We start from the raw sequence: 16,056 nt of genomic DNA, 5'->3' as shown, positions 1-16,056 counted from the left end.
TCTAAATTCTGCTGGCTGTAACCTGGGTTTCGTGCTCAAGCTCCACCCACTACCATTGAGAGGCTGGCTCAGAGCAGCCCAGAGCTGCGTGGGTTCTAGGGTGGCCCCCAGTTGTCACTGGCTGTGTCTCAGTGCTGATGCCCTGCCCTCTGCCATCTCTGCACTCTTCCTGCCATTGCCTGGCAACAGGGATGCTGCATCCCTGGCTTCAATGCATTTAAAGGGAGAGGACCACATTGGAGAAAGCCTGTTTCCCACTACATCTTATGGTCCCCCGCTTGTCAATCTGCACAAGGATGGGATGTCAAGATGGGCACAGCAAGAGAGGTCTGCAACAATTCAGGACTGCAGAAATGTGCACACAAAGTCATGGAGCCAGTGACACTGGAAACAGGACAACTCTGTTGTTGTTGTTGTTGTTGTTTACATTTTCTATCCCGCTCTTCCTCCAAGGAGCCCAGAGCGGTGTACTACATACTTAAATTTCTCTTTCACAACAACCCTGTGAAGTAGGCTAGGCTGAGAGAGAAGTGACTGGCCCAGAGTCACCCAGTTAGCATCATGGCTGAATGGGGATTTGAACTCGAGTCTCCCCGGTCTTAGTCCAGCACTCTAACCACTACACCACGCTGGCTCTCTCTTTGTTGTTTCTGCCAGTGGCAGAATCTACTGCAATGATGACGCTCTCCCCACCCCCCCACCCCGACCCCGCACACATACTTCATCCCTATTTTACCTCCTTTCCGCCCCCCTTCAACCATTTTATCCCTGCTAAGTGCCTGTCGAGGAGCTCCTTTATCAAATGGCTGCACCAGCGTCAAGCCCTTGAGCATTTTGATGGCCCTGGAACCTTTGATGCAAGTCCCAGTTGCGTATCTGCTGGCAACATGCATCAGGTGTTGACATTCCCTAGTTATTGCCCCCTCTGCTTGGATGCCACATGAAACATGGCACTGAGTCTACACACCAGAGAGCAGCCTTGGTGGAAGTGCTCTCTTTGCCAAAGAGAGAAAGCCAGCCTTCCCTGCAGTGCGGGCTGCTGCTATGAAACTTTTCAGCAGAGGAAGCTTATTAGCTGCAGCTGATCAGGTGTTGACTGGCATTTTGAACACTCCTTGGGGACATAATTTGCATGAGATGCACTTGATTTAAAGAGACTTTGATGTGTTTTCATCATCTTGAACATTTTTTTGGAGCCGCCGCACCCCCCCCCCGCCTTTGCTGTGTATGCCCGTGGGCTTCTGCTTCTTAATGCAATCTGTTGACAGCTTGAGCTCTGAAATGCCTTGGTCAAGGGCTCAACACTTTGGTAGCACCCGAGACAGGAGCTGTGTAACATTTGCTGCTGCAGACTTCATAAGTGATGCAACAGGCAGTCAAAGGAGGTTATGAATGGTGAAAAGCTCAGCATCATGTTAAGAAAATACAAAAACTTGCCTAGAGAGCAGGAGGCAGTTGGTTCAGATCTCCGCTGGTATGTTTCCCAAACTCCTATATCGGGCAGCAGCGATACAGGAAGGTGCTGAAAGGCATCATCTCAGACTGCACAGGAGACGGCAATGGTAAACCCCCTCCTGTATTCTCCCAAAGACAACCACGGGGCTCTGTGGTCGCCAGGAGTCGACACCAACTTGACGGCACAACTTTACTTTTTCAACAGAAGTTCCCAAAGAGGTTTACATAGATATACATAAATAAATAAGATGGCTCCCTGTCCCCAAAGGGTTCACAATCTTAAAAAGAAACATAAGATAGACACCAGCAACAGCTACTGGAGGGAAGGGACACCCTGGCAGCCCTGTGGGTCTACAGCAGCCCAGGAACATTTGACCCTGTCTCTATGCACCTGAGAAACAACCCGTTTCATGCCTCAGAAAGCCAGCTCAGAGAGGTTCTTGGCGTCATCTAACCCAGTGGCAAATGAAAATATCATTAGGCTTGTGCAGGCTCATCCCACATCCCTCCAGAAAGGCCAGGTGGCCCCCTCTGACCAAAAAGCCAATTAATTAACTCTGGTGAATTTTCAGTGAAGGCCTTGTAATTTCTGCATCCACTTTGAATGGCTTTTGCTCTCCAGAAAGTAGCTTTCTGCCTGTGTCGGCCTCCTTGTACATTCTGATCAAGCAATTGCTTCCTCCTGAAGTGCTTTGAACTGTTCCCTGTGAAAGGGGGCTAGACTGCATTTAGGAAGCTTTGTATCTGCATGTTTAGCATTTCAATGGCTTCTTTAATCTGAAAATAAAATATGCTCATGGAAATTAACTCTCGGTAGCCCTGCGAAGGATTGGCAGGGCTCAGTAGCCAGGCCAGGTTCAGGAGAGATGTTAAAAAACCAGCCCAAACAATGACAAAATGATGTAGCTTTGGGGCTTCAAAAAACAGTTGTATGAATCAGAGCCCCTTTGGTTCTGCAAGGGAGAACTGTCAATCACCTGCTGCCTTGGAAACCTTATCGGGATGAAAACTCTGTAAAAATATGACAAGCAAATCCAAAGGCAAAGCTAGCCGCTTAGCCCGCTGATAAGAAACCCCAACTTATCCAAAATCCATGTGAAACAGTTTGCTGATTTTATCCCGAAAAGGTGAAGAAGAGGTGATACTGAATTCAGTTTGAGAAAGGAGACTCACAGGTGAGCTATATCTCTGGAGTAGAAGCTGTGTCCAGAGAGTCACTGCAGATTTCTGCTCTCCGGATCGTATAGTTCAAGGAAGGGCAGAAGATCAACTGTTGGGCCAATCTTCAGTGAACCATCTAGTGCTTGCCAGGTGCTGGGATTTTTGCAAGGGAGACTGGATTAGATGGTCTGTGCTCTGGGGCAGCAAAGGGGTGCTTACGTTCTGAAGCAAGCTGAGCACAGGTGAGCTCCTCTGCTGTAACCACTAAGCAACCGGAATTTGCTTTGGAAATCTAAACCACATCAGTGGACCATGGGAACTGTGGTGGGGAGAGTAGGCCATGCAAGCCTAAAACTAGCCAACCTGCATAATGCATCGGATGGCTTATAGTACTTTCTGTCCAGGGGCATAGCAAGGTTGGAGTGGGACAATTGGTAGATATGTGCCCCTTGCCACCTTCTCTTCTCCATGCCTTTTTTGCAGAGGAACTGTAAGGTCATGGTGGAAAACAAAACAGACCAATTTGTTATGGGGTGGCTAACAAATAAAACAAAACAAAACAAAACAAAACAACAACAACTATTATTATTATTATTATTTTATTATATTATGAAGAGCCCCAGGTGGCGCAGTGGTAAAACTGCCGCCCTGTAACCAGACGGTTACAAGTTCGATCCTGACCAGGGGCTCAAGGTTGACTCAGCCTTCCATCCTTCCGAGGTCGGTAAAATGAGTACCCAGAATGTTGGGGGCAATATGCTAAAATTATTGTAAACCGCTTAGAGAGCTCTGGCTATAGAGCGGTATATAAATGTAAGTGCTATTGCTATTGCTAAGTGCTATTATTATTTATTTATTTATTAATATATTTCTCTCCCCCCGCCCCCGCCAAGTGTCTTTCCTCTCCTCCCACACACAAAAATAAGTGAGGAGTCGCTCTTCAAGCAACTGGAACACTCTTCTAGGCCTCTAGGTTAGGAATCTCCAGGCTTGGGTCCCCAGATGTGGTTGGACTACAGCTCCCATCATCCCCAGCCATGATGGCCGTTGACCAACACTGTCTGGGGACCCGGGCCTGAGAACCCTGCTTCAGACTACCAATAGGGAATCACACTTCTAAAACTAACCCTAACTCTGCACACACAAAAATATTGCACATCAGGAAAAAAGACTGAACTTGAACCTCCCTACCATAGGCGCACTAACCCCCGGACGTTGGGGCCCGGGTCCATGGCCTTCAAGGTCCGGGGGGGCTGCAAATGCCCAGTGGGGCTACTGCAACCACCCCGCGCCTGCCCCGCTGTTGCCCCACCACACCAAACCTCCAGGGTTTTTAAAATTTTATTTCAGCCACTGCACGGCCAAAGGGTGGCTGCCAGGGGGTGAGCCAAGCAGTCCTCCCTCACCCAGCAGGTGGCCGGAGCAACCGCGGAGCAGTCGGCCCATTGGCTCTTGCTAACTGCAAGGCGCACCTGCACAGATGAGAGAGGTCATCGCAAGCCCGTGTCATCCGGGACAGGCCCAGCGGTTGCGTCAGTGGGGGAGGACTGCTTGGCTCAACCCCCGGCAGTCACCCCTCGGCCACGTGGTGGCTGAAAAACCTGGAGGTTTGGTGCAGCAGGAGGCCCCCCAGAGTTTGTTTCAGAGGGGCCTCATGGTGGGGGGCTCACAGCAGAAGCGGTCCAGGCGGCCACAATTGCCTAGGTGCACCCCTGCTCCCGACACGCTACCTTTTTACATGCAGGGGATTCTTTTACATCAGGGCTGCACAGCTTGGCCGTCCTGCAGATGCTGGACTGCAGCTCCCCTCTTCCCTTACCATTGGCCATGGAGGCTGGGGATGATGGGAATTGTAGTCTAAATACTGTTGAAGGGCTGAAATTGCACAGCCCTGTTTTACATGATGAGGAGGCAATCGATGTCCTTTGTGAGAAGTGTTGCTGCCCCAGAAAGTCTCTGCCACCAGATGAATGTATAGCTCAGGTACATGCTGGACTTCAGCTGGATCTCGCTGATTACACTTTACACTTTGGGCTGCTACGCAGGGGAGTCAACTGTGCAATTAGCAGGTTTTATTTTTCCAGAGTGGTGATCTTGGAGTGTATGTTAGGTCTTACTGCCCTTCCATGGTCTTCATGTGCTGCTGTTAACTGTGGCATTGGCCTCCTCCAAGGAAGAGAGCTGGTTTTGTGGTAACAAGCATAACTTGTCCCCTTTGCTAAGCAGGGTTTGCCCTGGCTGCATAGGAATGGGAGACCAGAAGTGTGAGCCCTCAGGGGATGGGTCAACTCTGGGAAGAGCACCTGCATGTTTTCATGTAGAAACTTCCAAGTTCCCTCCCTGGGATCTCCAAGGCAGGGCTGAGAGAGACTCCTGCCTGCAACCTTGGAGAGCCGCTGCCAGTCTGTGAAGACAATACTGAGCTAGATGGACCAATGGTCTGACTCAGTACATGGCAGTTTCCTGTGTTCCTAAGTGGTCTCATCCAGTTCTGGTTTTGGGCTGCTTCCAGTTGTATAGTGCTGCAGGGATGGGCAGTACTGGATCATTTTCCCATCCTGGGACTCAGCAGGGATGCAAAACCCTTGGCTTTCTACGTGGAAATCATGTCCTGCTCTTGCTATTCCTACAGTTTGTTATGTAATTGAATATCAGACTACAGTTGATTTTCTTACCATGCTACCTGTCTTAGGAACATAGGAAGCTGCCTTATACTGCGTTCGACATATGGACTAAGGGTCTGAGTCAGACCCTTGATCCATTTAGCTCAGTATTGTCTACACTGATTGGTACTGACTGTCCATGGTTTCAAGTAGGAGTCTGTCTCAGCTCCACCTGGAGATGGTGCCAGGGATTGAACCTGGGACCATCAGCATGCAAATCCTATGGTGGAGTAATGTCAGGACATCCTAAAATGAATGACAAGGAATGCCCACTGAAATGCACATGTTCCTTCCAAATGGCCATGGAATGCATTTAATTTCCAACAGCCATTCAGAAATTCTGTGCATTCCTATGGCCATTTGGGAGGAACATGTGCATTTCAGTGGGCATTCCCTGTCATTCAACCATGTTGTAAACCGCCCAGAGACGTAAGTTTGGGGCATTATAAAAATATGTCAAAATTAAATAAATAAATAAATGAATAAATAAATAAATAAATTCATTTCATCACATTCTCTAGTTTGCTACATTATCCTTGACTTCTTGTAACAGAACACCCCAAGACTGCATATATCTAAGTGGGGATGTTGTCATTGGGGTTGGCATGGCTATGGGGCTTGGCTGTCATGGTGGGTCCAGCTACAGGGGCTGACATAAGAATTCAATGAATATTTATATACTACTTTCCCACAAAAGTTCCCAAAGCAGTTTACAAAGGAGGGAGGGAAGAGAAAATGGCTCCCTGTCCACAAAGGGTTCACAATCTTTAAAAAACCCATAAGATAAGACACCAGCAACAGCTACTGGGTGGGATGTTGTTCTGGGGATGGACAGGGCCAGTTGCTCTCTCTGTTGTTCTGGGGATGGACAGTGCCCCTTTGCTCAGTGAGTAGGGGAGATTCCTGGAGTGTGCCTGCACTTCTGAATTTGTGACTGCATCACTGGCTGGTACTGATAGAGAGGCACAACAGCAGTCTGTCCCTTCCTCTGATGTGCAACTTGCCGTAAGCATGGGACTTTTGACATGGGTGAGCCTTCAGGCATCCATCTGTCCCACAAGAGCCATCTCAAAGCCCAAAGTATGCTTTCTGCAGTTACGAAACGGGCTAACTAATTCCAATGAGGAACGGTTTTAAATTACTCTTCCTCCATAACCCACTTAAGCTGACAGGTCAAGCAGATCAAGAATGAGTTTGAGTTAATCAAACAGCTCCCTGGCGTATCAATAAAATTGGTTTCAAAAAAATTCTATTAGGAGAGTATTTTTTTATTGCCTTCCGAGGCTAAGGCAGCAGTTGCAATAAGATTGGGAGGCTCCCGATGACAAATAGGCTAGTTAGTGCAACCAATGGACGTCTGCCTGAATACATGGAGATGTGACTAATGTACAAGAGTGTGCATGGGCGGAGGATAAAATTAGGCACTCCTACATGCCCATAAAGTAGCCACCTAATGGCACAGTGGGGAAATGACATGATTAACAAGCCAGAGGTTACCAGTTCAAATCCCCGCTGGTATCTTCCCCAGGCTATGAAGAACACCTGTATTGGACAGCAGCGATCTAGGAAGATGCTGAAAGGCATCATTTCATACTGTGTGGGAGGAGGCAATGGTAAACTCCTCCTGTATTCTACCAAAGACAACCACAGGGCTCTGTGGGCACCAAAAGTCGACACCGACTTGATGGCACACTTTACCTTTACCTTACGTGCCCATAACAGAGTTGTGAAGCTGAGAAACCCCTCTTTTAGCCACGGAGGAATTAGCGTCTTCCAAAGTTCAGCATGTAAATGCACCCTTTCTGAAATAATTGGGGCATGCTAGTAGTACTGTACAATGATTCGGCGGGGAAGCATCAAACCAGAATTATCTGCACATTGCCACTGGCCCCATAGGTAGATGGTGATTAACTGGGCTTACCTCCCTGCAGAGTGGACTGTTCTGCACAGGTTCACAAAAGGCCCTTAAAGAGACTGGAAGTTGTGGGGAAGCCCCAGTTATGTTTTGCAAGGTGCGCAGCAAGGCACATGCAGAGTACTGGGAAATATAGTCCATCCTAAGGCTTTTGGAAGAACTACATTTCCCAGCAAATGTAACCCCCAAGCAAATGTAATCATAGGAACATAGGAACATAGGAAACTGCCATGTACTGAGTCAGACCATTGGTCTATCTAGCTCAGTATTGTCTTCACAGACTGGCATTGGCTTCTCCAAGGTTGCAGGCAGGAATCTCTCTCAGCCCTATCTTGGAGAAGCCAGGGAGGGAACTTGAAACCTTCTGCTCTTCCCAGAGCGGCTTCATCCCCTGAGGGGAATATCTTGCAGTGCTCACACATCAAGTCTCCCATTCATATGCAACCAGGGCAGACCCTGCTTAGCTATGGGGATATGTCATGCTTGCTACCACAAGACCAGCTCTCCTCTCCAAGCAAAAGCCATTGCAGCTGGGGATTCTGGGAGGTGTAGTCAACAACAGCTGGGAATCCCTGTTAGAGGGAACACTGCTCGTCTCTGTGTGGTGTGTTCTTGTTGTAGTGTTGTGCTTGGGGTGGCCATGGTGGAGGCATCCACAAGTTTGTGTTTGCCTGCTAGAACAACACTGAGTATGAGGGAGGGATTGGGGCAACCACAAGCTCCAGCAAGAGGTCCCTGAAAACATAGAGGTCGAAATCCAAGACCCAGTTGGGACCTTCAGTTCTGGACATTGGCCATATGGCCAGCCCACTATGGGTGTGGCAAATAAATTGCTTCTTTCCCTGCCTCTCCCCAGCCCGTTTTGTTTTCTAGCTCAACCAGATTATAGGGTGGGTGCTGTCAGGGCCCCCGAAGTGCTATTTGTTTACCCAGCAAAATTGTGTCAGAGATTATCTGTGTGCATGAGGTTTTACAACACAAGTGCTTACCTTTCTTTACATGGTTACATAAGATCGCAAATTATACTGTGTGCTGAGTATAATTCATGATATTTAATTGCAATAGGTTTAGGAACACCTGCGTTGACAAAGGCCTGGTGTGTGACTTTTGAAATGCATGTTTTAGTGAGAACAGTAGTAGGACACCTTTGAATGCTGACAATGGCCTCTTTCTGCTCCACATGTTCCACAATGAAATCCTCACTTTCCCTCTCCTCTGATTTCTCTCCTCTAATTTTTCCCATGTCTTTCTTTTCCTCATTTTAAAGCAACGTGGATACTAAGGAATTATGTGGTGAGTATTTCTCTTTTGCTTGCTCGAAACATTCTGTTCAACTCATTCCATCCTCAGCTTTCTTTGATTTCACTGCATTTGCCTGAATCCAAGAAAAGGTTTTCCCCCTACTTCTTTGTAGGCAAAGGAACATAGGAAGCTGCCCTATACCGAGTCAGACCATTAGTCCATCTAGCTAAGTATTGTCTACACAGACTGGTAGCGGCTTCTCCAAGGTTGCAGGCAGGAATCTCTCTCAGCCCTATTTTAGAGATGCTGCCAGGGAAAGAACTTGGAACCTAGATGCTCTTCCCAGAGCGGCTCCATCCCCTGAGGGGAATATCTTACAGTGTTCACACATCAAGTCTCCCTTTCATATGCAACCAGGGCAGACCCTGCTTAGCTAAGGGGACAAGTCATGCTTGATACCACAAGACCAGCTCTCCTTGGGGGTGGGGATCCATCAGGGTCCTCTCCCTTTTGGGTAAATACAAGTACAACCTCTATTTTACCTGTATCTTTAAGGGAGTCATCTTAAATTCAGAGTTGTCTTCTATTTGGGTAAATACAGAAGTAGCATTGGCATGTTTGTATCCAGTAGGGACATTTTTGTTCTCCCCAGCAGGTAGCTAGTGAATGGAGGGGAAATGGGTTGTTTCTAGTCAGGGGGTCCCACCATGGGCCTTCAGATATTGCTGGACTACAACTCCCATCACCCCCAGCCACAGCGGGTCTCACAGAGACAATTATATTTTTTTTTTTTTTATTGTTGCATTTATATACTGCCTTTCGTTAAAAGACAACCCCAAGGCGGTTTACAAAATTAAAACATACAATAAAAGACAATAAAAATATTAAGCTCTATACACACACACACACACACATATATATATATACACACACAGAGACCATAGATTCATTGCATATACTATAAAGATGACAGCAACCTTGGAATGAGAACTGGAGTGTTATACTGTAAGGGTGTGCCTGTTTTCATCTGTGAAATGTTGGAGGGTATGTGTCCAAATCCAGTAAAAAACAACAACAGCAGAAATGATAGATAGTCCAGAGTCTTTTAAGATAATCCATGGTTTGTAGGGGAGAGAAACCCAGTCTGAGGAGAACAGAGCTCAGGGAGGAGATCTGGAGGCAATTGCTTACGGTCAAAAACAAGTAAAGGTTTATTTTAAGAATTTACAAAGTTAGATAGAAAGCCTGCATCCTGTATTAGCTACCTCATGGTGGAAGGAAGAACAGAACCGAGAGAGCACAGAAGAAGGGAGTGTCCTAAGAGCATCAGAGGCTGTCCTCACGTGCAGCCTAGCCTGGCCTAGGGACACCCAGCCCGGGTGCAGCTGTTCATGGGAACCGCTGGGATTGGGCCCGATCCTGGTGGAGCAGCACTGCCTAGCCCTACTATTTTACCCTGCCTGTTAGCCAAGGTTAAGGAATCAAGTGCTCCCTTACCCCGCAGCGGCTACTTGCTTGTGTGTGAGCATGGGCTGCTTCCAGCCTGGCCACACACACAGAGGCAATCATCTAGAATGCCCATGCTGCTTTGTGGGTTTCACAGAGGCTGGGACAATGAGTCCCGGCCTCAGATCAATCCTCCCTGCTCCGCGTTGCAGGAGCACGCAGTGCACTCATGTGGGAGCACGCAGTGCACTCCCACCAACAACACAACTGGGGCAAAGGCAAGGTTTGGGGAGCCTTCTCCCTGCCCCGCCCACCCACCCGGTAGGTTGCATGAATGGCCCCTCAGTCTACCAATCACAAGAGGCTGACAGCAGAGATACAAAAAGAAGAGGGAGTCCTCAGTTTTCTAACTCTACACCTAATGAGCCATTTTGGAAGGGCGGTATACAAATCAAATCAATTAATTAATTAATAATGTCCCTAGTGGTCACTAGGAAGTCTGGGTGTTAAGAGTCGATGCCTATGGAGTCACATTTATAAATGTTAGGCTGGCCTAAGGACCGTAATAAAGTTACTACTACTATGGAGTCACATCTCCAACAAGGTTGAATCCTTAACGGTCCCATTTTAGCTGCCCTTCCCCTGAACCATCCTGAGCTTCCAAGCCCTGGTGAATCTTCAGTGGCCGGGAACTTGACAGCATGGGGTCCCTTGTTTCTGGGTGAGATTTACTAGGCTTGAAATGTGGTTGTATTATAGGCTGTGTGCCTGTACCTTTTAATGGTGCCTCTCTTCATTCCCACGGAGAAGGGGGAAGAGGATTTTACCATCACAGACAGGTTACATGAAGCTTCTCAGTCTGGGCGGCCCTTTCATGAGGCATGGTGAGAAAGTTGCTTCAAGTGGCAGATTATGGGTGCGCCAGCAGGGTGGCAAGATGCCCTCTGCTACTGCCATCAAAACAGGTCTTTGGGACTGATCAGACCCTTGCAAACTTTGCAAGGAGTGCCTCTTCTCACACTCCGCACAATGCTTGCATGAAGCACAAGGAGAGAAGAGGAGGCTGCTGCCAAGCTCCCCCCACCATGTAACTTTCAGAGTTGCAAGGAGCCAGTTTGGAATGGGGCTGGCCCCACCAGGGGCATGGAGCAAGGCAGCATTTGCTGCCTCACCTCGGGCACCACAATCTCTTTAGCTGCTCCTGTTCGGTCTGCTAAGAAGAAGAAGGGAGCCAAAGTAAAATTAATTTTTATAAGGTCAGCCTGTAACTAGGACATCAGAATTGTGGGCAAGTGGGAAGAGATAACACAAGTGTACTTTATCTTCAAATGTTTATGAGCTTTCCTAAAAATACACCCTTGACCCAAAACTGCAACACAAACATCTGCAGAGCACTAATGTGTTTATCTCCACCAGCTAGTAATTCCATCTACAAGTACCAGGAGGTCAGTCAGAACAGCCAGATAGCCCACACAAAGTTATTCTCAAGGCATCAGCACATATATTACATTTTCTGTCCACAGTAATTAGTGTTAGAGAGGAGTTGTTGAAGGAAAATGTTGTTGCTTGTTAGAGGGGTTCCGAATTTTAAGTTATGGTTCATTTTCATTTGGACCCTTATGCTATTTTGCATGTATGTAATTGGATTTTATTTTATTTTTGTATTTGTACTAGTTTTTAAGTTTTTGTCTGGGCCTGCATAAACAAAATTTTAAATTGTTTTATTGGATTTATTCCATTTGTTTTGCTATGGTCTGATGACTAAATGCAAATAAAAATCTACTACTACACAATTTATGAAGTTTTCAGTGCATTATCCAAATGTCTCAGTCGAAAGACTATAAACCTTAAGATCTGAAGGAGGCAGAGACTTAATACACAAAAATGCATGAGGCAAATGTTGGGTATTGAAACTCCAGAACTCCTTCAGGAGATTTATCATCCCATTCTCTAAGCAGTGGTCAAGGCTGATCAGAACTTCATTCCTCTAAAGCCTCAGAGATGAATCATGCTGATGAATCATCAGTATAACCAAAGAAAAACCATGTGAAATACCAAAAATGTGGATGCAGCTCCATCAGTGAAGTAGCTAAGAACAGGTCAATTTAAAGCGGAACCTATTCAAGGCTGTATAACTTCTATCAATAATGACCAACAAAGAACATACATAAAGTCTTTGTAGGCAACACAAGCATAAATCAGAAATAATGCAGGAAAGCGTGCATTCCAGGCCCTTGCATCCTCTTGTGCTTCTGAAGTTGTGCCCTTTAGTAATGTTTGCATATCTTCTGAGACCTCCAAGAATAACATGGCAGCAAAGGGTTTTTCTGAGGAAAAGATATCAGGCCCATTCAGATGAATGTTGGCCTGCTGCACCTATTAGACGTGATAAGACTTGAGTCCTGTCTAAAACGCACCCACCCCGACATCACTCAAAGATGTGCTGATGCATTCTTGGCACGTCCTTTAATTGTGCGTGAGGGGATGATCACCCAAATTGCCCCTCTGCACTGCAAAACCCTGTTAATGTATACAAGCACAAGAGTTTGGTGCACCTCCCAGACATGCTTGCACAGTGGCCCTGTGTGGACTGCTTTACACACAATTTCCTTCCTTTCCTGATATGCACGTGTGCATGGGAGAGCCATCACAAATAGGTTTTACAGCATCCAATGTCGTCTGCTGTGCAGACACGAATATATGCGAACAGGCATGAAAAATGTGTTAGTCTGTTCGCACATTTAGCTGACAATGTTCATGCGATGCACATGCACGTGTGAACCAATCTGATAGTGCCCAATAGGAATGTGCAAAACATTCGACCGAATCGATTTGAACCAAATTCAAATTGGTTCTGTTCGAAACTGCTTGCACAGAATGGGATTTGTTCAAATTGATATGAATTCACCTGAGCTTGAATCAAAATTTGATTCACTTGAATTTGATTCAAGTTCAGGCAAATATGAATCGATTCGAATGTGCAAGCAGTTTTGAGTTGAATCGATTTGTTTGAATATTTTGCACATCCCTAGTGCCCAACAACAGGAGTCACATTTGGTGATGCTGCACTCATGGCACCATCAGCACAGACCATCCTGAATACTTATTTACAGGTACCACAAATCTCCAGCTGGCTGAAGAGCAAACATATGCCTTGTGTTTGCAAAGGCTTTTAATCAAAATTACAATTTAATCCCCTTTCAATGTACGGCTTTTCATCACTAACCCTTGTCAAAATTGCAATCTTGTTTTTATTCATGAGATTTATGGACTGTGCAATAGGTTTTGCTTTATCCTCTCTGGAAAAAGGATTTACTTTATCCATTTCTCGCTTAAAAGCCGACTCAATAAAGTGATTTGTTTCCCACTCCCTTGTATGGTGGGGAAAGATCTGCCACTGCCGAAAATGAAGGCGCTGGGTTTTTATCGGTGGCAAGCTGCTGTAGATCACCACGGACGGATGTCACTTTGCTGCTTCTCCGGTTGTTGCTATCGCTCCCTTCATCCTCCCGCTACTCAGAGAGATATATGGCATTTTAATTAAGCCCAGGAAAGCTAATTAATGGTCTTGTCTCTTGAGGTTATTTATAGAAGAGTTCTGTAAGAAATGTCAATTCAATATGAATAGCTGCTTTTTTAAAAAAGAGATGGCGGTAGCACGAAGCTCTGCATTTTTTAAAGGAAAGCAAACCTAGCCCCCTTAAGCAGAGGCATCTCTAGTGGGGTGCAGGGTTCAGGACCATGGAGAGGGGTCCTGGTGAGAACTGGTGGCAGTGCAGAGATTCTGGCCTGGGATCTCCTTTTCCCCACTGCTGCCACCCCAGATGGTGGCTCCCACTTGCCGCAGTAGGCCCGTGGCTGCCTTCTGCCTTGACCGACCTGTGGCAGGCCATGCTCAGCTGCATATGGTGGCAGCTCTGTCTGGGCTGCACTCCTCTCCTCTCCATCCCTGGAGCCCTCAGGTTCCTTCTCTGTGCTGCCAGGGCCATGCGGCACTGCGCTGTGGCAATGGTGCTGGGTGCGAGCTTCACTGCATGCCGCAGCCAAGTTTCTCTCTTGGGTGGAGACCTGGACTGGCTCCTGGCAGGAGTGCATCCCAGGCAGCAAAGGTGGAATGGTGGGGATCAGCTCCTCTGCCCCTTTGAGGTGCCTTCCCTGGTGCTGGTAGCTGCAGGAATCTCTGCACTTCCACTGGCAGGGAAAGGCGTGGGGCTTGGATGCTTGCCCTGCTTTCTCCCCCACCCCCACCCCCAAGGACAGCACTGCAGTCAAGATACTCCAAAGCTGCTCAGCTGAGTGGCTCTAAGTCTTCCCAGGTGGCAAGAAACGGTGGGATGTGGAAAGGATTTCTGCAAGTTCTGTGTGCAATCTTACTTTCTGTACACACATCCTGCAAGCTTCTGCACTCCTACCTAGCATGATCTTATCCTCTGTAAGGTACGGCAGTATAGTTTTCGCAGAGCCACTTGCCAGCCAGCTCTTGCATTCGGAGAAGGACTCACCCTTTTTAAAAATTTCATGTTTTGTGGTGACAGGGAAAAAGAATGGCTGCTTCTCAGAATGTCAGAGCTGTCCAGCAGGTGACGCTATGAAAATGATGCAAGGCTCTTGCTCAGCCTGCATGGAAAGGATAAGACCCTGCTAAGAAGGAGCACAGAAGCTTGCCACAGCATGTGTATGGAGAACGCTATCATGCTTGGAGCTTGCATGCAAACTTCGAACAGGCAGTCCCTTTTTGATACCAGCATCCAGAGGAAATTTGTTCCACCCCACATTCAGTGGTGGCTATGTCCCTGGCTGGAGGTATCAGTCTGGGGGGCAGAACAGTTTACATGCTCAGTGCTAGACCATTGCCGGAGCAACATCCTAGCTTCTTGCCTGTCATATATCCAGCCTGTTCTTACTGACTGATCTGTCCATGGTCCTGTTCTAGTCCAGTGAGTTGTTTCTAGTCCCATTTGTCTGAGCAGTTCCCTGCTGATATCCTTGCCAATGTGGCACTAATAGTCTTATGAGCCCTTCATCAGGAACGGGATGATAAGGACCCTTCATTTGTGCATTTGGGCCAACAGTTGGCCTGAATTTTCCTACCATTGCGAACATGACCCTTGCACCTCTGATGTCTCAATGAAGGGAAAGCCCCTATGTTCTAAGCAGTGGGACTCTGGACAGTGAGCCAAAACCCTCATCTCCTGCTCTTCTCTTTTCTCTTTTGTGTTTGTCTGGCATCACTGCCCTGCTAAGGAGACTGGGCAAGGCAGCCTCTCTTTTCAAATAGCAGAAGGTAGTGCAAGATATCAGGAAGTGTCTTTGGACCAGCTTGGGCTTTAAAAGTGGAAACCAGCACCTTGAATGAAATGGAGTAAATATGTATAAACACATAAATATGAACAAATTACTAGCACTGCACCCTGGTAAATACCCCCTCCCCTGCTTTTTTTCTTTAATGTTCCAAGAAGACAATTTGCCATTATTTGAAGAATTGTTTCTTCAAATATTCACAACCCCTCCAGCTAATGAAAGCTGGGATCCAATGTTGTTAAAGAACAGATAATTGCCCTGCTCGGTCACTTGGTAGCAGAAAATCTGTCGAACTGTACAGCAAAGTGCTGGTTTTGACCTGTGAAGCCCTACAGGGCTTGGGGCTGGGGTATCTGTCAGCCTGCATTTGCCCATATGAATCTGCTAGGGCCCCCCGTTCTACATCTGAAGCCCTGGCTTTCAGGAGAGCCCTTAAAACCTCTCTGTTTGGCCTGGCCTTCCAGGGTTTTAAATAGTTGTAATAGGCTTTAATGCTTTTAACCTAGTTTTCAGGGTTTTTAATTGTTGTGTTAGTTTAATTTTGTTTTATGATGTTTTAAATTGTATTTATTGTTGTACTGTTTCTAATTTTGTTTTAATTCTTAACTGATTTTAGTGGTTTTGTTTTAATTGTAAACCGCCCTGAGCTATTTGGAAGAGCGGTATAAAAATTGAATGAATGAATGAATGAATGCTCACAGCGCCTCCATTGACTGAGATTTGGTTGGTGGGGACTAGAGAAAGGGCCCTTTTGGTTATGGCCCCTCAGTTTTGGTATGCTCTCCCAGATGAGCTTCACCACATTTCCTCCCTCTGGGTTCTTAAGAAACAGTTTAAAACCCATCTTTTCAGAGAGGCTTTCTGGGTTGTTGT

The 16,056-nt window shown here is 46.8% G+C and overlaps 1 protein-coding gene across 1 annotated transcript in view; it reads left to right on the top strand.

Annotated features, from left to right (window-relative positions):
• The window catches only part of NECAB2 (N-terminal EF-hand calcium binding protein 2), a 215,989-nt gene that overhangs the window by 105,751 nt on the left and 94,182 nt on the right, over positions 1–16,056 (top strand). The window contains exon 4 of the mRNA XM_053271119.1: positions 8,462–8,487. Coding sequence (XP_053127094.1) covers positions 8,462–8,487 — 26 coding nt within the window. The remainder of the gene's footprint in view (positions 1–8,461; positions 8,488–16,056) is intronic.

The sequence above is a fragment of the Hemicordylus capensis genome, chromosome 9 (assembly GCF_027244095.1).
Source record: "Hemicordylus capensis ecotype Gifberg chromosome 9, rHemCap1.1.pri, whole genome shotgun sequence".
In the NCBI taxonomy this organism is placed as follows: domain Eukaryota; kingdom Metazoa; phylum Chordata; class Lepidosauria; order Squamata; family Cordylidae; genus Hemicordylus; species Hemicordylus capensis.
The sequence above is the reverse complement of the archived record's forward strand: the minus strand, read 5'-3'. Positions and strand labels throughout refer to the sequence as shown.